The 21631-nt window shown below is 41.3% G+C and overlaps 1 protein-coding gene across 5 annotated transcripts in view; it reads left to right on the forward strand.

Annotated features, from left to right (window-relative positions):
- Nucleotides 1-3835: 3835 nt before the first annotated feature.
- Nucleotides 3836-21631, forward strand: part of shtn3 (shootin 3) — a 28307-nt gene continuing 10511 nt past the window's right edge. For 4 of the 5 annotated variants that reach the window (XM_087847200.1, XM_087847202.1, XM_087847208.1 and 1 more), the window contains exons 1-6: nucleotides 3836-4124; nucleotides 9089-9152; nucleotides 20072-20166; nucleotides 20716-20887; nucleotides 21090-21187; nucleotides 21416-21497. In XM_087847200.1, the coding sequence (XP_087703326.1) occupies nucleotides 4047-4124; nucleotides 9089-9152; nucleotides 20072-20166; nucleotides 20716-20887; nucleotides 21090-21187; nucleotides 21416-21497 (589 nt within the window). In that variant the 5' untranslated portion in view covers nucleotides 3836-4046. The remainder of the gene's footprint in view (nucleotides 4125-9088; nucleotides 9153-20071; nucleotides 20167-20715; nucleotides 20888-21089; nucleotides 21188-21415; nucleotides 21498-21631) is intronic. The other variant, XM_087847210.1, reaches the window with a different exon arrangement.

A 21631-nucleotide genomic window follows, 5' to 3' on the forward strand; every position in this document is an offset into this window, starting at 1 on the left:
CAGAATAGACAATATAAACATATTTAAAATTAAAGGAATTTGAAATGTACATTGTGCCTGGGTTTAGAGTGTCTGGAAGAGAGTCCTGTCTCAGTCAATTATAGATGATGTGAGAGGGCGGGTGTGTGTGTTTAGGGCCCGGATGGCTTGGGGATAGAAGCTCCTCTTGAGTCTCTCTGTCCTTGCCTGGATGATGCGGAACCTTCTACCAGGTTGCAGAAGTTGGAACAGTTTGTTGCCAGGATGGGACGGGTCCTTCAGCATCTGCACTGCTCTAGTCCGGCATCTTGTCCACGTGGCTGAGGGTGGTGTGCAGGACGTGGGCGATGGCATCCTCTGTGGATCCTTTTTTTTTTTTTTAATAATTACCTTTACTGTACTTTTAGTACAAGAATTATTCTGTAAAAGCAACAGACTGCACTCTGCTTCAGCTCCTGTGCAGAGCTGATTATTAAATATCTTCAAACAACAGCATGTTTTCAGTCTCTTGCAACATCTGTAAAGACAGTATTACCATTAAAAAAAAAAGAAGCTTGTACTTCAGTAACTCCTCATTAATCATTAACTATGGATTAAACTCTTGAACTGAAAAAAATGTAAGAGAAGAACTTCAGATTCTGGGTGTGTGAGGACAGTGAAGGATCAGCTTTATTTCAGATTTGAGAAATAAACTTTATATTTCAGTTTGTGATGGTTCTGTTCTCTTTGTGATTACAGGAGCTGTCCTCACATACCCAGGATCTGAAGCAGACAGATCGTCCAACATGTTCACATGTTAACTGCAAAATTAACTGATGAAAACAGTACAAAGGTTAAAGTACCACATGTGCTGTCAGTGAAAGCTGCAACTGTTTTATTGATAAAGTTAAAGACAAAAACTCAAAAGGATTAATCACTCCTGTAACTGTGTCACTGTATATCAGCATTAACAGGACCTCAGTTTGGTGTTTCAGAAAACTGCTGATCTCAGACTTGCACAGCTTCCATTTTAAACAGTTGATGTACTCAGCTGCATGAAGAGCACATTTGGTTTTCTCTGACACAATTAAATAAAACCTGATGAAGGTCAAAGGTCGTCACTTGTATGTCGAACTACAAACTGGTGATCTCGAATTCTTTCACAGTTTTTTGCAGATAGTGTGTTATTTACTATAAAATAATTCAGAGTTATTGATACCAGAGTAACCAGAAAGGATCATATATTTTTAAATATATAACTTTCTACAGGACTGAATATAATATCTTTATGTAAAAGTCCGGAGCCTCTGGGGAGTATCTGAGTATTTATAACATTACACAAACCAAAGGTCTCATCACAGTGTTCACGAAATGCTGGGTTTATCCATCTTCTGGAGGGGGCCTACAGTGGAGGTCTGAAGATTTCCCTGTGAGGGAGCTGCTTGTGAAGATCATGAGTCCTGCTTGATCAATGCCATGAGCTTCAGTCTTCCTGTTGTTTCTTAAATGATGCCTCTCTCAGTGGGTCAACAGAACTTCTGGCACAGGACAGCTGTGATGAAAGAAAGGGAAGAAGTTTCTCCAAACCTCTGGACCCAGGAAACCCAGCTTGGTCCTGATGGTCTCCCTCACTAGTTTCTCCCCAGGCTGAATGTAGCTGTTGATATAATATGGACTCTATTATTAAATGAAAAGAACAAATTAGACTACACTACTGAAACCTTCTGCTGCTCTTTTTAAAGTTTCCATGATACCAGGCTGTAGACGGCTCTGAAGATTTAAACAGTTTTAGATCCATTACACTCACAGTCTTATATGTTAAAATCTCAAAGGACAGCATTACATTTTTGATATTAATAGTAACTCTGGGCCTCTGTGGAGTGTGCAGCTGATCTTATCGCTTTCTAAAAATGAATAACAAAACCTAAGGAGTCCTGAATCATTCAATAGCACAGATTATTATAGTAACAGGTGTGTCAATCGCTAACTAGCTAGCAACAAGCCCCCAACACATTGCGTATGCTAGCGGCTAATCTTGCAAACGAATTAAAAACAGAGTGATTTTAGATGTTGTAGCTTAATTAAACGAGTCGTCAGTTATGGTAAACCCATCAGCAAATAAACTGGAGCAGCCAGGCTACGTAAAAAGTGTAGGGGGGCGTGTTTGCAGTCATGTCCAGCGGGTGTGTGGGCGGGAGCGTTACACAGTCGCTCCACCTCAAGTCACTACTAGGGCTGGGTATCGTCACTGATTTTTAGAATCGATTCAATTCCGATTCACAAGGTCCAGAATCGATTCGATCCACGATTCGATTTAATTCGATTCGATTCGATTCACTTCGATTTGAATATGGGAAATTTTGACAGTCAGAAATATTATAATTCTGATTAGTACGTTTACATATTTTTGTATCTATAAAAAGGAAGCTGACACACACAAGACTTTAACAGAGGTGTGAGCGTCACAGCAGATGCCTTTGTGTCAAAGTAGCTGAAGATAAAACACAGAAACACATGAAGGTGATTTTTCCTGGCCTGGATTTTATAAAAATATTCTGCAGTACATCAAAAACGAAAGAAAACCATTAATCAACACATGAACATTACCTCTGAAGTTACAGCGGTTTTATTAGAGACACGGCTAAGCATTTTGCATTTTGCATAATTTTAAAAAGTTTAAATTTGTTCAGCATTGAACGGCAGAAATTAGGTTTTCTTTTCGGAAGTATATAAAACAGAAAAAAAAAAAGTCGGCCGATAGCGATGTAAACAATGGTAGACTTGTGCATAACAAGCAAGCGAATAATAGAGAGAGAGAGAGAGAGAGAGAGAGAGAGAGAGAGAGAGAGATGTGCATCGTGGTTGAAGCAAAACAGTAAAAGTAAGAGTGAATACTTGACGATGTTTTTGTGAAGCGTAGTTTGGATCTTCTTTTGCTGCTGGTTCGGTCAATATTGTTTGGAGAGACATCAAACTAACAGCTTTAGAATCAGCGCATAAAGGGCGTGAACACAAAGCGCAGACCCGTCGGCTTTCAGCCCCAACTGTGAGAAATTCGACATCTAACTGATTCTGATCCGCGGGCTGCGCTGTGTGTTTAAGTCTTTGTGCAGAATCCGTGTTCCTGCTCTCATTTACTGTTTTAGCTGTTTGGTGATTGTTGAAATTTTGTGAGATTTCACCTGAGATTCTGGCATTTCGGGCAAAATAAATTTATATTAAAAAATCGATTCAGGATTTTAATGAATCGATTTTACGTAATCCAAGCCAGAATCGATTTTAATCGATAAATCGATTATAAAAACCCACCCCTAGTCACTACTGCTTAGACTCTGGCTCCGAAATTGCAAGATGGCAGCCTCCACAAGCGGGATATTTTGGCTTGATTTTTGCACAATGGGAGGATCGTCGCATCGTCCATGTTTTCTACAGTCATTGATTGTGATGCTAATTTGCATTGCAGCAGTATTTTTAAAATTAAATTGCTAATCCAAACAAACATTAATCCGTGAGCAAACAGGAAAGGGAAATGGATTTTAAAATGAAGAGTGGAATCGCTATTTTAAATTGTGTTTTAAAAAACGTTTTGAAAATCAGTTTAATTTGGAATTCGAAAATGGTTTTTGAAACGAGGTTTTTATTGACATTTAGGTCTTTTCTTTGTAAAATTCATTATCAAATTGAAGGGTTTATTGATGGATTAATAATTCATTTTGAAAAAATGTATTTAAAAATAGTGTTTAGATTAAGTGATTTAAAAAATCAATTCGAATTCTATAAATTATTGTTTAAGCACAGAATTCTTTATTTCGATGTGTGGCTCTTGTGGTCCTCCATAGAGGAGGCGATCAGGGGAGCAGGATGACGCTGTCAGTGAAGGGAGGAGGAAGAGGAGGAGGGTCCTGCCCGCCGGCAGCAGCATCATACTGAGCCTCTCTCCATCCCATGTGCTGCAAAGGGAAGAAAATGGGCTCACGTTCAGACATGTGCTCCTAGAATTTCAGCTCTGTTCGGCTTTCCTGGTTTTTAAAAAATATAGCTGGTGATAAGAATACATCAACAGCCTGGAAGATAATTTATCAATCAAAATGCTTCCCTGCTCACCATCCGCGCAGATGGAGGGATGCGAGGAGGAGGAGGAGAAGGACGCACACATGCAAACAGAGGTAAAATGACACAAACGTCTCCTGTGCTGACTTCCGACACTCCAAATCAGCGTGTGAGAGGCGAGCATGTATGCAGGAGCCCGAGCGGCTCTGTTGCCCCTGTGGGACATTTCGCCGCCCGGCTTATGCTAGAGGAGCTCAGACATCAAAGAGCCGGACCCCTCCCTAAATCATGCTCTTCACGCCATTTAAGCGAACTGAACCAGTCAGTAAGGAGAAATGATACGAATAGCACAGCTACATCTCCCTTCACGGGGAAGTTTCTGGGTTTAAAACACGCTGTGTGTCTTTTTGTGTAAAAATGTGCGGAGTGAATGAGGCTGCCGTTTTATTCTGGACCGTGTGTCTTACTGTGTGCTCCCTTACAATAGACAGAATAAAAAACGCCTTAAATCATGTTCTCACACCACCAGGGCTTGGTTATGACCCCAAACACCTGCATGGTAGGGGTGGGCACAGGGGAAGTGAACCCCAGACCCCATTTTAGTGGTAATGCCTTGCTCTTGGAATTTACTTGCCCCACCCTTTGACCTCCAAGAGCGAAAAATATGCTTAAAGTTGAGGTGGGAACAAAACCATCAACCTTTAGTGCTTATTCACCTGCTTCTTGCCCCCTTTTGATGGCTTTATGCCACTTACTTACTGGGAAACCTCAAACCAAAGTGTGTCAGTGCCTTGCTCTGATGTTCAAAGGCAGTAATGTATTACTAAGCTTTATGCTCGATCAGAGTCAGGGTTTCATCAGTAAATTATGTCTTAGCACCATCTTCTGCAGAAAAATGTATTTGTAGCTGTTTTGTGGGTGAAGAAGAATAGAAAAGAGTCAGAGTCTTACTCACATTCTAATTTAACCTGCTAATATTAAACTAGTTTGCTTTAGTTTCTTCTTGAACTTTGTAAAGAATTAAGTTATAATCCAAGAACAAGAGCAGAATTGTAGGGTCGTATTGCAGTTTTCAGCTAAATTTCCTGGTCTTCATTTGGCTCAGGCACTCTCCCAGACACCCACCTCAACCATGATCATACAGTTAAATATCCACACTTTAGCCGTATTCTGGTAATTACTTTATTGGCTTATCAAGGCCCAGCTGTGAAGCCTCGAGCTGGATTTTTTAAATGCATGAGCGAGGCGTGGATCCAAGAAACACTGCATGATCACTGCAAAGAAAGAAAAGCATCTACATTTTAGCTAAATCTACCTACCGTTTACAAGGATTCAGCCAAAAGAAAAAAGCTTAACCTTCCAGGTATTATCATATGTGCCAGCATTTTATACTGAAAGGAGAATGGTTGGACCATGTATTAATACTGTAATTGTCTCGGTGCAAAGAAAATGAAAAAGTATTCATAATAACAGTTTGTTTCCATTAAAATTAAAAGGAAATGAGAATCAAATAGCTTGGGACTGCTGCTCTGATAGGTGGTTGGGGAATAGGTTTTTTGTCGTGGTTGGTGGGAAGTGCAGGAGATCGAACCGCTCAACCAGGCAACCTCAGTGCCTTCCTGTGTGCCGATGAACCAGCTGCCCTCACTGTGCTCCTGAGGGAAATCTAAGCTGACAGTGTGTGAGGCTGCAGGTAGAGCCGGGCAAAAGTGGGACAAGTGCTTCCTGCTGCTGGAGGAAAAAGAGAGAGAGCATGAGCGAGCTGGATGCTGAACGTCCTTTTCGTTTTGTCGCAATTCCGCCCTTTAATGGCCTCGAACTTTGACCACTGATATGAGATCAAGCACCGTTTTCCTGTCAGCATCAGAACACCATGAACACATCTGTGTCACTGACACAAAATAGATCTAATCAGACTGTGTTCATCTGTTTGTAGAGCTTTTTAGGTCACATCTGTGAAATCTAATGTAAGGGGAGCTGAGAATGGTGAAGGATCAGTTTAGGGCTACACCCCAAGAACAGTTTAGGTTCTTAGAGCTCAAACCAGGAAGTGCTGGTGTCTGTCGGTCCTATATTTTATTGGAATAACATTTAACGGGTTTAAGAATTCCAGAAATTAGCCCAGTTCTCCAAGTAGCTGAAGTTACACCTCTGACATCGGTGTGTGCAGGTGAAATGTGTGCAAATAGGTCTTACATTACAAATCACAAGACGAGCGAGCACCAATTGTATGGAAAAAAAGACATCCCAGAATTTATATCCATATGTGGGATTTTGCAGTGTTGTTACTTCTCTGTTTTGTCAAGTGTTGGTACGTCATCCACAAAATGTCTTCCATCACTGTCAGAAACACCAGGTAGCTTTAGGATCTTCAGTGGAAAATGTGGTCAAATGTGTCCCTGACCACCTTGTTTAGTGATCTAAATGACCCATGAGCTATTTGTCTTGGTGGTCATTCATGACCTAGCCTGCCTGCGACTATAATACTAGGTCATTATGGCCACACAGAGTGAAACTAATGGTGCTCTGTGAAACTCATCAAAGTCAAAAGTTGGTTCATCAGCTGCAAGTTGCTCTGTAATGGCAGATTAAGTCAAATAACTAACATTTGTTGGAACGACCACAGAGTAAATAAAAAGTAAGGGGGGGAAGCCACCAACATTAAGTCACCCAGCGGTTTGTAGAGTGTTACGAAGCTTCAGGTTTGGCCTTTCATCCGTCACCATCTTTGTTTCATTTAACCTGCATCATGAGGTGGAGGTGACTGAAAAAGTCTAATCCACCTTTCCAATCCCAAAGCTGCCACACCCTGATGCAAGCACAGCTTCATCTCTTGTGGATCAGAAGTAGAAAGAATAGAGGCTTAAGATGCCTTTGAGCCCTGTGCACACTCTGTCGAAACAGCCAGTCTGTGTTTGCATCACACCCAGCTGCTGCATCAGTCAGATGCTTCTCCTGTATTTACCAGTGACTGATGACCACCTGAACACAAACCCCTGATGAGTACAGTATGGTCACCGTGGGATTTGTCCTGGCTTTACAAGCAGACAGTAACTGCCTGAATGCATCTTTAAATTGCTGATGGGCAAGCGAGGATGGACACTAAAAGCCACAAAGGAGACATCATCTTCTATTTCTGAGAACTATAAAAATCGAACGTCTGTAAGTCCAAATGTTCGAATCATCAGTCCTTGAAGGAGCCTGTATTTGGGCCACCAGGAAAATTCACTTCACCTTGACTGACTATAAAACTCATCCCCAGTTTCTGCCTTTTGGCTCATCTTATGTCAGTCCATCTGAAGTAGTTACCTCCAATGACTGTGCTAATGACATGCTGCATGTGGACATACCATTTGGCCTAAAAGTTTTAACCGCGTTTTAACCTTGTATTTGGCATTTCCGTATGATGCGCTTTGTCACGTGTGACATCACTGCAGCGGTCCGATGGAGCGTGTAAAAGGTAAATCTTTTTAACGATGCACTCCCTGCAGAGGGTCTGATTCTGATGAATCTTCAAGGTTTGGCTGTTGCCAGTTTGCATCAGTCATATGTTAACCATTATGTTTGTTTCACTACATTGCTCCAGAAAATGAGCTTGAAGCTAATCAGTGTTCTCCTGTATGCAGAGAGTGATGTTTCATTCAGTGCGTTTGTACTCTGGAGGTTGTTTAAACCCACAGGGAGACGTTTCTTTGCCTGTGTACTTTTGTTTTTTGCTTTGCAGGAGGTCACTGAAAGCTTTACGAGTTTCAATTACCATTTTAAATTAATTGTGTGCGGAGCACAGCAGCACTGCAGATACTCTGTTAGTGGCTGTGGTCACTCAGGAGGGCACTGTACTTCTGTCCTGTGAGAGGGAGGAGATATGAATGATGGGATGATAATCCAACAGTTACTTTTCTGCTCAGTGAGCAAGCACAGACACATATCTGAGAGATGGCTGACTAGAAAGAAACCGTCATCATCCCAAAGCTTCTTGGGGCTGCTCTTTTATTCACACGATGCCACCACACACCTGGCTTCACCTGTTTGATTTAGCAACATGAATCCTTTCATATGTCAGGCAACTCTGTCAATGTTAGTAATACGGGGAGATTCTAACCAGCTGTGCGTGTTTTTCTCAGTCAGACTAGAAATACATGTTTGGGTGTGGTGGAAAAGTTGATTTGTCTTTCAGTGTGCATGTTGAGTTTCTGTTAATCTGTGACGTTTGCAGCTGCTTTCATTTTTCCAACATTCAAGCGTGGCGTCTCCTCAGCTGCTTGTCCGAAACACAGCACAAGAAGAGACAGTGCATGCGAAAATAAGCAGTTATGGCCTTTCTGGCTTTTCAAGTCAGCAGGAGCAGAGTGAGTCAGTCTGTTATCAGAGGTGATGGGCTGTCAGTGTTATTACAGAAAGCCAGGCAGCATTTTAAGACGATAGAAGAGGGCAGCGCAGCCTTCAGCACAGAGGGGCATCGGGCAAAATGAACGCTTATCTGGAGGACGTGGTAGGAAGGAAGTGCTTGTGATGCTTCTGTTAGCTGCTAACACTGTCACTGCAGTGTTCTAAGCATTACTTCACATTAGCCACATTCAGAAAAGATTAATATTATTGTTGGATTTTAAACATTGGTGTCACCAAGTAAAGTAATGCCAGTGAATCTTAGCAATCACAGCTTGAGAACCACCAGATGCATGCAGCTAATCCTGCAGAAATATTCTACAGTGGCAGCAAGGTCATGGTTCGTACCCGCCTAACGTGTGGTTCTGTGAGGGGTCTTTGTGTTCTCCCTGTATCTGTGTTGGTTCTCTCCAGTTTCTCCAGCTTCCCCAAAGGTGTGCGTGTTAGGTTAACTGGTGACTCTCGATTTGATGTAGGTTCTGAATGATTGTTTGTCTGATGCACCAACTTCCAGGTACTGCTCGTTGTCAGCCTGTTGAAAGTGTTACAGGATAAAATCGCTGCTTTGTCACAGCTGAGTGTGTAAACTGTTGTGCGTGTGTGGGTGTAACTTCACTCTGCTGATATCAGTGACCTGTGCGTTCAGCCTGTTGTGGAACATGATCTGATGGGTTGACCCTGCTGTCTGCTCCAGCAGTGCAACAGACTGACGGAGGAGAGAGACGAGGCAGAGAGACAACTCAAACACATCAAGAGAGGTGAGTCCAGCTTGTTTACACCTTCTCAAACTCTCAAACACACAAAAAATGTGTTTTGAAGCAGGAAATGAAATTAAAGAATCTTTGCTAAACAACAAAGTTAACCTTCAGCAGCTATAACAACCAATAATGGACTGACATACATTTATTCTGCATACATTAGTGCTCTATAGAGGATGAATAATACCAAGTCTTGTGATCTTCTTAGTTTTAAAAGCAGTCAACTCTGAAAAACCTTTACACATATCCCATCAGAATCAGTTGATTGTTTTTGTGTGCAACAACTTGTATATCTAATTTTTTTTACCTTCATACTATGAATATTTTCCCAGTTACAGGCCCTAAAAGTACATGGGTGTGGCTTCGAATTTTTATCAATGGTTTTTAAGCCTTATAACTTTATAAAACAGAAGATATCTATACCAAATTTCCTGGTCCTAAAAACAAGCTTTGTACCGTGGATGTTTGATCTGTACCCTGAAGATCCAGCTACTCCTGGCATTTCCTGTCTGCTCACTTTGACCTTGGGATAAACTGGTTTAGAGTTTCTGGATCAGCCCATATTCATTAATAGTTTCTGCTCATTTTTCTTCACCTGTCAGATTTCCATTTAGTAAAGTCCTCGTCCTCCTAGAGGTTGCAGAAAACTATAATTATCATTTAAAAGTAAAAAAAAAAATGGTGCCATTAATCCTTCAGTGCACACAGACAAATACTTATGTCCAGATATCAAATACCACAGAGCAGCCTGACACCTCATCCCAGTGAGCCTTCACTTCCTCCCTCCTTCTTTGCGTTATTCATCTGTGTCTCTGCTGGTATGACATCACCAACACCTTGTCCTCTGAACAGGTGTGTTTAAGAGGGTGTCACCCGTTTCCATGGTGACTGTCAGTTTAGTCAGCCAGTTGTAGAGGAGCACTTTTGTTCTGAGGAGTGATTCTAAAACTGAGGAAACGGCAGCACTTACCTACGGCTCCCATGCCTTCCATGATTATTCACGGAGGTAAGAGAAGGTTTACTGATGTTTATCAATTATAGAAGCATGTAGGAGTCAAGTGTTTGCATAGCTACCTGATTATGTGTGGGATGGATAAATTAGTGGTGCTAAATGTCAGTTTAGGATGCTAAAATTCAGACTACCAACTTTTTCATATTCAAAAGGCTTATATTCGATATTCTTGTAGATTTAGCCATATTAACGAACACACAAGCCAACATTTGTCTTCCAAAAAGAGTACATTTTAATTATCCTTTTGTGTCTTAGAGAAGCGGGTCAGTGATGTCAGTCGGTTCAGTCAGCTATGTGTATGTGGGCGAGCTGTTATTGTCCAAAGGTAACAGGAGAACCAGGTGTTCTCCATCTGTGGCTTGTCCTCAGGTGACGTTTCAGTAAAACAGGCCGATTCAGAGTCATCGCCTACCACCCCTAACTACAGCAGTTCTTCCTAAATCTAACGGTGTCGTGTCAATGTCTGATTTAAGCATAGTTTTGTTTTACTGAGGTCCTTTGTTGATTTAATTTAAGTGGAGGCATTCAGATGATCTTACCAAAGTTAGTGTCCCCTGAGGATGAACTCTAATGATGCTGTCAGGGCTCATCCTCTACATCTGGTGTCACCACAGGGCATGACACTGTATTTTTTAACCTTCTATGAACATAAGTTAACAGCTGTTGGATAGATTACTGAGAATTTTGATAAACTCCAGCTTGGCCCCCAGAGGATAAATCCTAATGCAGCTGACATTTCCCTGATTGCCATCAGGTCAAACTTTTTATTTGACCTTTTAATTTGCACAACGTTGTCATCTACATTCGTGATCCTGCAGTGAGACTGACCTTTTGTATTTTTAAGCATTTAATGCATTGGCATTAAATTTGGCACACAAGCATGATCCCAGCAGCATTATATTAATCACACTGGTGATTTTTACTGCCTGGCATCATAAAGTTATAATTAGCGTTACCAGTTATTGGGTTTATGACCAGTTAACAGCCTTTTCTTTCCTTAGTGTTCTGTGAGAATGATTAAACTGACACGCTACAAGCTAAACTAAGATTGCAATCATTGCAGAGATCATTATACTTAAGCATCAGCTTTAACCCTGATGCACCGTTTGTGTTATATAATTAAGAGCACAGAGCTGCCGTTGTGTCTGCAGACTTTCAGTCGGTTGTAATTTTGTCTAACTGAGCCAAGCACGAGCAGCTGTTGTTGGGGCGGGGCCTATGGCTAATGGGGATGAAATAAATGAATAAATTAACAAATGTTTGTTGGTTTAACTGGCGTTTAAAGAAACATGAGCTGAGTTATCCAGCTGGTGTTTTGTTGAGGTCTTCAGTGACTGTCAGATATCGCAGTCCTCTCCTAGAACTCAATAATATTCATATTAAATGGTAATGATGTGGCAGTTTAAAGCGCACGGCATGCTCCTAATGGAAGGAAATGATTGTCTTTCATATTTTGCAGTTTAAAGTAGAGTCAGTATATGATACAACGATCGGCAAAAGCATATCATTACACACACAACAAACTTCCTGTTTGCAGTCCTTATGTTTAAAAGGTGCAAATTAAAATCTGGGTGTTTAAAATTTTTATCAGAAAGACTTCTGTTCATTTGGGGATTTTTCTCAGAACATTTCATGGAAACCTGTGAGAAAAACATATTCTAGTCTTTTAATCCGACTCAAGCCTCAAACTGCCAGGAAAGTGTCACAAACTTGTCGTCAGCAGCAAAACTGGACCTAAGATCCTCGGCCGTGTCAGCAGAATGCTGATCCTCCTTTTCACCATGGGTCTCATCACTTCACACACCCAGTCTATCGTTCATTCACTCATTTATTCATTCACCGCCTTCCCCCAGAGAAGACAGCAGTCGCTCTTGTCATGTTATTCTCATGAATTATTAAAACCTCCTGACATGAATAATTCAGCAGCCGAAAACTGGGGACGGACGAGAGTGTGTGTGGGAGGGGGGTGGGCTCATCTTGCCTGACTCTTTATCCACTGTGGTCCTTGAAAGGCCCTTTCTACCTGTTCCTCAATAATTGATGACCGTGCTCTAATGGCTTTAATGAGGGAGACTTGGCTGCCTGGCAGGTACTTGATTTTGAGCTCTTTTGGAATTCAAAGGCCAGTCTGAGATTAAGTGAGCATAAAACAGTGAAAACATGACCCAAACCGGAGTCTCTGTGAGATAATAAACTGGCCTCAGTGACGGAGGATCCTATCCACACTGAGAGCAAACATAACTAACTGACTTTATTACAATCCTGTGAGTAAAGTAACAGGATACGTACATGATTATGAAACTCACTCAACATTTCACATTTTTATATTTTTGTTTCTATAAGTTTAATTTAAGCATATTTCTGTTATTTCTGTTATAGTTTGAGACCAACTATATATTATAGTTGGTCTCAAAAATGATTGTGGTTAAAAAGTCCACCTTGGCATCTCTCTGTTTGCTTCTACTGCTGTTACATTTCTTCTGTGAGTGCAGTTCTTATAAGGTATTTTTAAGGTTTTAACTTTATCTCCATTTATGGATTCCCACTGTAATTGTTTAGCATAAAAATTTATCAGTTAAATATTTGTTCCTTTTCACAAAATCAGACTCTGAGTATTTAATGTTTGTTGCTTATAAAAGTTGCAAAAAGCACAGAGAAGAACAACAGCGTGGAAGATCATGGGTTTGATGAGAATGCTACTAATACACAGGTGATTATAACGAGGCTTACTTTGTGTAGAACTGTCCCTCTAGTTGGTCTTTGAGATATCCACATTCTAATTTGGAGTCGATTTTAATGTGTTGAGAATTAATTGTTCCAAAAATCTAAAAATCTAAATATATTTCTGTTGTTTTCCTGTGACTGGACTAAAGATAGTCCAGGCATAGCTGCCCTGTCTCGTCTGGTGCAGCGTTGTATCATATTCCATGGCAGAAATTGTGAGTTTAGTCCAAGATTACTTCTATAAATATGTTTGCAAGCTGACAAACCCTAAAGTAGGAATAACTAAACAGATTGCAAAGGTCCTAACATGTTTCCTGCAGCAGCGAGCACTGAGGAGCATCATTTAGGAGGAGGTGATCTGTCAGAAGGTTTCTTTCCCTTTTGCTTTTCTTGAACCTTATATTTTCTCTGTTAAAATGGAAGCTGTCCGGCGCCCTCAGCTCTTTTCCTGAACCTTTCAGCCAGTAGGAAGCAGGCGGAACTGATGTCTCACAGTCTGCAATTTATTCTCTATTAAACCAGTGCAGCAGAGCAAGTAAAAGAGCACAGGAGCAGAGTGACAAACCCGCCTTCTTGGGAGGGATTTTGGCAGCAGCCAAAATTTGTTTGAGCTCAGTTAAAACCAAAGAACAATAAAAAAAACTCCACAGAACAGAAGACAAAAGAATATGTGAAATGCAGTGAACACATCAGCAAATAAACTTTAGAAAAGAGACAGAAATATATTTCTATGTTCTTCTTCCACCAGTGCTTTGCATCACCTACTGTAATGCTGCATGTAGCTGGAGGCCAACTGCGCAGCACTCAGCTTCACAGGCTGATCGCCTGCAGTGTTATTATCATGTGCAGCCTAGTTATCCAGTCTACTGTACTTAGATAAAAGCCTGTGGCTGCACTTTCCCTGCATTCGAGTACTGCAGGAAGTACTGTAATTACATGCTCAGAGTCCACAGAGGACCTGTGACCATGTGACTCTGGTAGAAACTTTCAAACTACATGAAATCAGGACCCGGGCATAAACACGATGAGCACAAAGGATCCGACACTCAAAAACAGTACAGAAAATAACAATGGCGTCAGATTTAATCACAGATTGTGCCCTAAAGCATTGAAGCTCTTGATCATGTTCACAATGAACTTCTAAAGTTAAAACATAGTTACACAATTAGACATTCAGTTATCTACAGCTTAGCTTAGTGTTGGAGCTTAAACTCCACAGCTCTCTGTCCTCTCCAGCATTTTAACCCTGTTTTAACACTCTGCGCTGGGATTTTGCTGTTATGATGAATGTCCAAACCGTTGGCTAATCCTGCAAATCTTCTGCCGATAACACGGACCGCCACTAAAGCGGCTTTACCAGCTGCAGTTCGTCGATGAAAAACAAAAGCCTGCCTCTGTTTTAGCTTCAATTGTCACAGGTTTTATTGGCACGTCATTTATCTCATGAGGCCCTGAGCTCGGAGGAATTACTGACCCAGAACAGCTTCTGCAGGACAAAGTGTGTCTGTGAGAGGATAGCCATGTGTTTTATTTCACACTGTTCCTGTGATGCTTTCAAAAAAGATGAATCGTCTGCTCTTCAATCCTTCCATCCTTATCTGTCAAATAATGGGGGTGGCTGTAGCTCAGGTGGTAGAGCAGGTCATCTACTGATCGGAAGGTTGGTGGTTCGATCCCTGGCTTCCCCAGTCTGCATGCCAAATATCCTTGGGCAAGATACTAACCCCAAATTGCTCTCCGATGCATCCATCGGAGTATGAATGTGTGTGTGAATGTTACCTTAGAAAGCACTTAGAAAAATGTGCTTGTGTGAATGGGTGAATGTACAAGTTGTGTACAGCGCTTTGAGTGCTCAGAAAGAGTAGAAAAGCGCTTTATAAGAACCAGTCCATTTACCATTTAATGCATCCTTTTTCATCATTTGTCATGATCTCAGTCAGCATGAGCACGCCATTTCAACTGGAGTTCCAGTTTATATTTAGTTAATAAATAACATCTTTAAACTCCTAATAATTCATATTGGTAGCTTACAATTTGTCACCAAAAGGTTGATTCTGCTCATCTGGACGTAGCGTTTTCAGTGGGAGAAACGTTTCGTCACTCGTCACTTATTTAAGCTACTATCGTCAGTGTACGCACACACGAGAAAAATGAAGGAGACACAACAAGCAGGGTCTGTGTGTCGCGTTCTGCTGGATAAAATGCTGAGCATGTGGCACAACCATATTACATTAAATATGGATTATAAAACCTACACATATCCACATATGTAAAGTCATCCTCGCAGACATGTGGAGATATAAATAAATGAATTATGCATGGTTTAACTTTAAAACAACGTAAACAGCCACATTAATGGTTTTTCAATAGAGGAAAAAAATAAAAGAAAGAAGAGGAAGAAGCTTAACATTTCTCACTGCACATTGTTAGGTGTGGGATTACCGGGAGATCCAGAGACTGCACCAGCTGAGGGTTTCTCCTGTAAAGTAGCATTTGAAATCTATAAATAGCTGAGAATGAACTGTTTGCTGCGTCTGACCCGCAGAGCTGCAGCTGAGCTGCAGTGAAGTCAAGTGGAGGACGATCCGCGGTGGCATGTGGGCTGAAGCAGTGTTTAAAGGGACCAAACGAATCCCTGAGAGATCTCTGAGGGTTTAAATGAGTCTCTGGATTGGAGGGAATCACACACCCAAAGCCCATCCACGAGCATTAAACATTGAATGAGGGATTAAAAATAGATCCGGAAGCCTTCCCTGTCTCCCTTCTCTCTCACGTCATCCTCACTGCTGCTTCCTCACCCATATCCAGGCCCTTATGTAAGCATGGCCGACACGCTGGGTCAACATCTTCTGCAGCTTTCTGTTTGCAGCTCTTGGCTGCTCAGAAATGTGTGGATGGATTTTATTTGGTCAGAGCTCTCTAATCAGCACCTTTCTTCATTCATTTATTACTTTCATCTTATGATAGGTTTAGAAACAGTTAAATGATGATGTTAACCTAGCTTTATTTGTTTTTGAAAAATATGCACTTAATAGTTAAGTGGTTAACCAACAAATACCATCCATCCATTTTCTGCTGCTTTCTTGGGGCGTGGGGATATAAGACACAGCACTCACTGGTCCTCTCTCAGCTTCCCAGGACAACCAAGGATGCAATGTCTCCTTCCCATATGAAGGAGCTCCCCGCCCCTGACGGTGTCCCTAGGGAGGTGCTTTGGGACTCCAGGGTATAAGATCTATTGTTACGGGCCTAGAATTTCAAGGCATGGCCAATTGGAGGATCAGACAAAGCGCCTCTTCTTTTTGCTGATGATGTGGTTCTGTTAGCTCCATCAAGCTGTGACCTGCAGCCTGCACCGGGGCAGTTTGTAGCCGAGGGTGAAGTAGCTTGAATGAAAATCGCACCTCGGGTCAGTTGGTGCCCATATCGCAGGCCTGCTTTATTTTTATAATAATTTATAATAATAAATCAAACTCAAAAAACCCAGACCTAAACATTTACATGATGAGGTACATGAGGAAACTATTTTGTTTGGGTCGGTTTATTTATTTGCCCCAACAATTTTGCTGTGATTTTGTGCCTTAAAAAAAAAATTACTCTACTTTAGAGATCCTTCTCATGTTAGTGCAAAGCACAAGTCCTCCTGTCCATGTATATAGGACAGAGGCTGTTAGAGCTTTGTTTTGGGTCTCCTCAGGAAACAGTTCCTTCCCCTGCTCCTCAGCCTCCTCCTGAGGATCTCCAAAAGTTGATTCTGTTCATCTGGACGTAGCGTTTTCTGGGAGAAACGTTTCGTCACTCATCCAAGTGACTTCTTCAGTCTCAGCTGACTGCAGGTTTCCCCAATCTTATAAACAGTTCTGAGGATGTAGTTCAGCTTTATTTCCTGGTGAAGACGATCATTTAAAACAGAGCCCAACAGGATTGATGTCATCATTTCTTTTAGCAAAAATATGTTTGATTCAGATCTACACAGATTAAAAAGCATGATTATTTGTGGTTTTGTAATATAGTTCTATAGTTGTTGTAGTATCTCCTTCAGTGCTCTTTTACTATTTTGGATCAGTTTCCCTAACAAATGTGTTGCTTTGCTTTAAAGGAAGTCATTTTTTGGTGGTCTTTAGATCAGATCAGTGTCTGAGCCGAGTGATGCTGATCCGCAGCTGGAGCGCGATGTCCCGCAGGCCCTTTAAATCCAGCTGTTTTTGTTTATGCAGAGCTGTTGGTATGTGCCCAGAATGCATCATCAGGCAGAGAAGCGTTAGTCATGTTTCCTGCAGGTCTCACCTGACTCTAAAATGTAATAAGCTCAGGTGACCTGAAGGCATCAGCGACACAGAGACGGGTTCAGCTTGTGGTCACTGTCATCATCGAGGGATTTCTATTTTCTTCTCATGGTCTGATATTACTTTGACATTTTTTAAATATGCAGATTTTTTTCATGCAGCAAAACCTTTAAACGTCACTGCTGTTTATGTATTTGTGAAAAGGGGACACCAAGGACAGGCTTTGAAGGACATGTATGGATTGGTGAAATTAGGAGTTAGACTTTATTTTTTGTTACAAATTAAGGAGAAAATATTGTGTATAAGTGTTATTAGATGATATTTCTGATCACTGTCTGGTCTGAGCACGCCGGCTGAGCTAACATCTTTTAAAGATGACGTTCAGGATAAGCTGACGATGTACGTTTCTGCATGCCAGCAGACGCGAAGGTTTCACTTACAGCAGCCTAACAACTGGTCTGGCAAATGATGGAGCAGCAGCCTGTCATTAACTGCTCCGCTCATGTGCTGTGTTATGAAGTCTGCATTCAGCTGGTGATGGAAAGTGTTACCCTGAACATACTGAGTGCTCAAATACAGGTTATTGAGATTCCTGCTAGGAAACAGTGAACAGGATTCTTCTGTCATACTGCATGTGACAACCACAAAGCAGCTTCTATTGTGCAGCTAGCTTCTGTTAGGTTTCTGTCAAGTTTGTTTCCTGAGTTTTGTATTAATGAAACTTTATGATGTTTGTTTGAGACGCTGCTGGTCTAAGCTGGTTCATAAAATATAATACAGATGCATCATAGATACGCTGTCTGTGCCTCTAAAGTGAGAGAGTTTGGTTGTAATTTGACAAAAATTAAATTCACAGGACAGTAAAAAAAACATTTTCTATGACTATGTCAATTCAACTTTTAGTTTTTTTATTTAGCAGAAAGAGCCGGTCATTTTGTGTGATGCAGGCTGTGTAAATGATTCAGGGAGTAGCTGTGTAAGACTCATTTAAACTTTAGATTCTTTAAACTGAGTACTAAGTGCAAACCCTGAATGCTGATCTAGTTGAACTGACCCTGCATGCTCCCTGTGCTGTTTACGTGCATTTAACTACACATTTCAGCTCTGCAGACCTCAACTGTGATTGGTCTGTGAGTAGCCTGCTGCACACAAGGATAGCACTTCAGAAAAAGGAAATGCAAAATTAGACGTGGCTGTAGCTTCAGAGACAGAGCAGGTCATCTATTAGTTAGAAGGTTGGTAGTTTGATCCCCGGCTGCTCCAGTCTGCATGCCAAATATTCTTGAGCAAGATAGTAACCCTGAGCTGCTCTCTGATGCAGTCGCCGGAGTGTGAATGTTAGACAGAAAGCACAACCATAGGAAAAAGGCATGCTGTGTAAAGCACTTAACTAGAGTAGAAATAGAAGAACCAGAATGTATTCCGCTTGCTCAGTATGCCAGTCTGTGTATGTTTCTCTCCATCCTTTATTCCTGTAAAAGTAAGTTCTGTTCTTTCATATTTTAGCGCCAACGTGAACTTTTGAGCTACAGCAGAGCGATGCAGGGACACCAGCAAGTACAAATACAAAAAATACTGAATGCTGCCCACTACAGCAGCTGTTCACTGCAAAGGTGTGGGTTACTCGGGAGTCTGACAGAAGTGTGCCGGTTTCATCTGTTTATGCCACTGTTTCACACCACAGACAAATATGCCCATAAATATTTTGACCAATGCTAAATGCTACTGCAACAACAACAAAGAAAGAGGACAGTACATCAGAGTTATTACAGAGTCTCTGTGGCAGAGGAGGAGGAGGGCAGGAACACATTTCCTCCTGCCTTCAGCTGAAGGAGTGAAGAGTATAATTAGATTTGGAGCTTGTATATTGATCAGGAAGGACTGTGTTAATGGAGCCGGGATGTTAGCAGCAGCTTCCTGTTGGCTCTAATATAATCCAGCGCCAGCTGCTGAGAGAGCCCAGGACTGACTGTGTCGCAATACTAAAACTTGTAATGTATTTCAGTTGTATTTGAAATACAGACTTTAGATTTAAACTCTGGGGATTAATCATCAGAGCTCTCTAACCAGTTACACCCAGAATGCAGCAGAGACGACAGCACAGTGAGACAAATTGAGCTTTATTTTGACACGATAGCAAAGCTACTTCTCTCCTCTCACTCTCCATTTTTTTCACCAAGTCTCCATATCTGGGTCATTTTAAAATAACCGAGGAGTCGCAAAGGCTTGGTGACACGTTCGAAGGCTGTGAGCGTCTAACAACCTCAAGCCTGCTTCTTTCAGCTGTTTGTGTTAGCAGATACTCTCTGAGCAGAATGACACTCTGCAGGTGCACGATGCTCTGCATGCTTCTTCTCTTCTCTGCATCAAGGAGACAGATACTCACTCAAAGGACCTTTCAATGACTCACTTTACATGTTTAAATATCTGTCTTTCTGATTGGTCAAAACCTGCAACTCTTTTGCTCCCTGTGGACATGTTAATAGAAGAGCCATTGTCCGCTTAAGGTTCAATAAAGGTTACGATCTGTACTGGAAACCTGATTTTTGTTATGTTCAAAGGTCGAGTAGCTTCAACTGCATCTGTGTGTGTCAAAATAAAAGTCGCTTGCAGCTAAAGTGAAAATTTGCTGAGCACTGATTTTATTCACAAATCTTGAGGTTTGATGCTTTTTTTTTGAAATGATGTTTTAATATTGGGTTCAGACAATAAAAAATGGTGATCTCTGTCAAAGTCAATTAATTCTGTGAATATTGTGTAAAACAGTAACAATAAAACCATATTTATGTACTTGCATTACTTATGCTGTGTTATTACTCAACATTTAGAATATGAAAACAAAACTGACGCTCTGTGTGTGTGTGTGTGTGTGTGTGTGTGTGTGTGTACTCCCTCAGTGTCTCAGATGGTGATTGAGGAGGTGAGTGTTCTGCAGACTCAGCTGGAGATCGAAAAGTCGTGTCGGGAGAATGCAGAGGCCCTGGCCACAAAGGTTGCACGCAAACACACGCACACACCACAGACCACACACACGCTGCTCAATAATCAATGCTAAGATTAGAATTATCAGGGCTCAGCTGGCAGTATCAGGAGGAGTGAGTCAGGATGTTTCTGAATAAATGAACTGATCGTTTGTCCAGTGTGACGCCTGACATACATGATGCCTGCCCAGATTATTATTATTGACTAAAAATAAGTTCTAAAAGACAAAAAAAACAACAAATCATCATCACAGAGCATTAGAAACATCTCAACTCATAAAATAAAAGCAACGTAACCTGTCAGACCAACTAATGCTGTAAAAAGCGCAATGCTTCATTACTGTTCTGAACAGTAATGAAGTAGACATTTGAAGTATAATGAAAAGAAAATAATCCAGACCAGAGCAAAGATTATTATTAAAATCTATTAAAATCTAAATGCAGTAAACAGGAAATGTGTGCTTCAGGATTGATCCCAGTAGTTTGTGATCTATGATTTCTGTGGCTTTAATCTCACTGAGCTGCTCTTACTGTCGACCCCTGTAACCTCTGACCTGCAGCTCAACTGTGAGAACAGGAAGCTGAAGTACCCGAGTCTGACGTCACGGCCGTGTTTGGACGAGCTGCTCCCCAGCATCTCAGACTGCATCGCGCTGGAGGCCGACGCAGACGCAGCTGACACGAGAGACTGCAGCCCCGACGTCTTCACGCAGTACCATCAGCAGGTTAAAGGTACAGCTCACCAAATGAGATTCACCTTCCACAAACAGCAGGAACGTGTTCTGGAACAACGTTTTGTCACGGATTCATTTTTACTCATTCATTCTTGCTAATAATATACTTTTAAATCACTGTACTTGAGGAGTTTTCCAATACACTCCATAATTCAGCTGCTAATCTGAATAAATGAATATACTTCACTGTGTTTGCTCAGAGCTGAGGGAGACGGTGAACAGCTTGTTGGAGGAGAAGAAGAATTTTGTCTGTCAGATTCATGACCAGCAGCAAAGGATAGAAGAGCTGATTACACAGGTGAATACTGCACAGCACAAACATTACTGTTTGTGACATCATGGGTCACGTGATTAGTTTGTTTCTGGAAACATTTTGTCAGTCCAAACCTTTCTCTTATCATACAAGCTTAAATTGTGGGTCAGTGTGATGATAGTCGTTAAGATTTCATAAATAAAAATAAAAAGAGACAATAAAGTTTCTGTTTTTAAGACGTTTTCTGTGTGTTTGCTCTTCCACTGCGAGCAGTCAGAGAAAGATCAGACAGAGATGAAGCAGCTTCATGAAACAGTCGAGCAGCAAAGCAAAACCATCAAGAGATTTAACAGAGGTGAGTCGAAACAAACTGCAGGCGAAGAGCAACTTAATGCAAAGCAGAGAGCTGGAGTAAAAGTAACCTCATTCAGCATCACATTTATGCTGCTATGCTAATAACTCCAAACCCTTGGCGTAACATCAGCGCCT

Source organism: Neolamprologus brichardi, chromosome 2 (genome assembly GCF_056152115.1).
Source record: "Neolamprologus brichardi isolate AB-2024 chromosome 2, ASM5615211v1, whole genome shotgun sequence".
NCBI lineage: Eukaryota > Metazoa > Chordata > Actinopteri > Cichliformes > Cichlidae > Neolamprologus > Neolamprologus brichardi.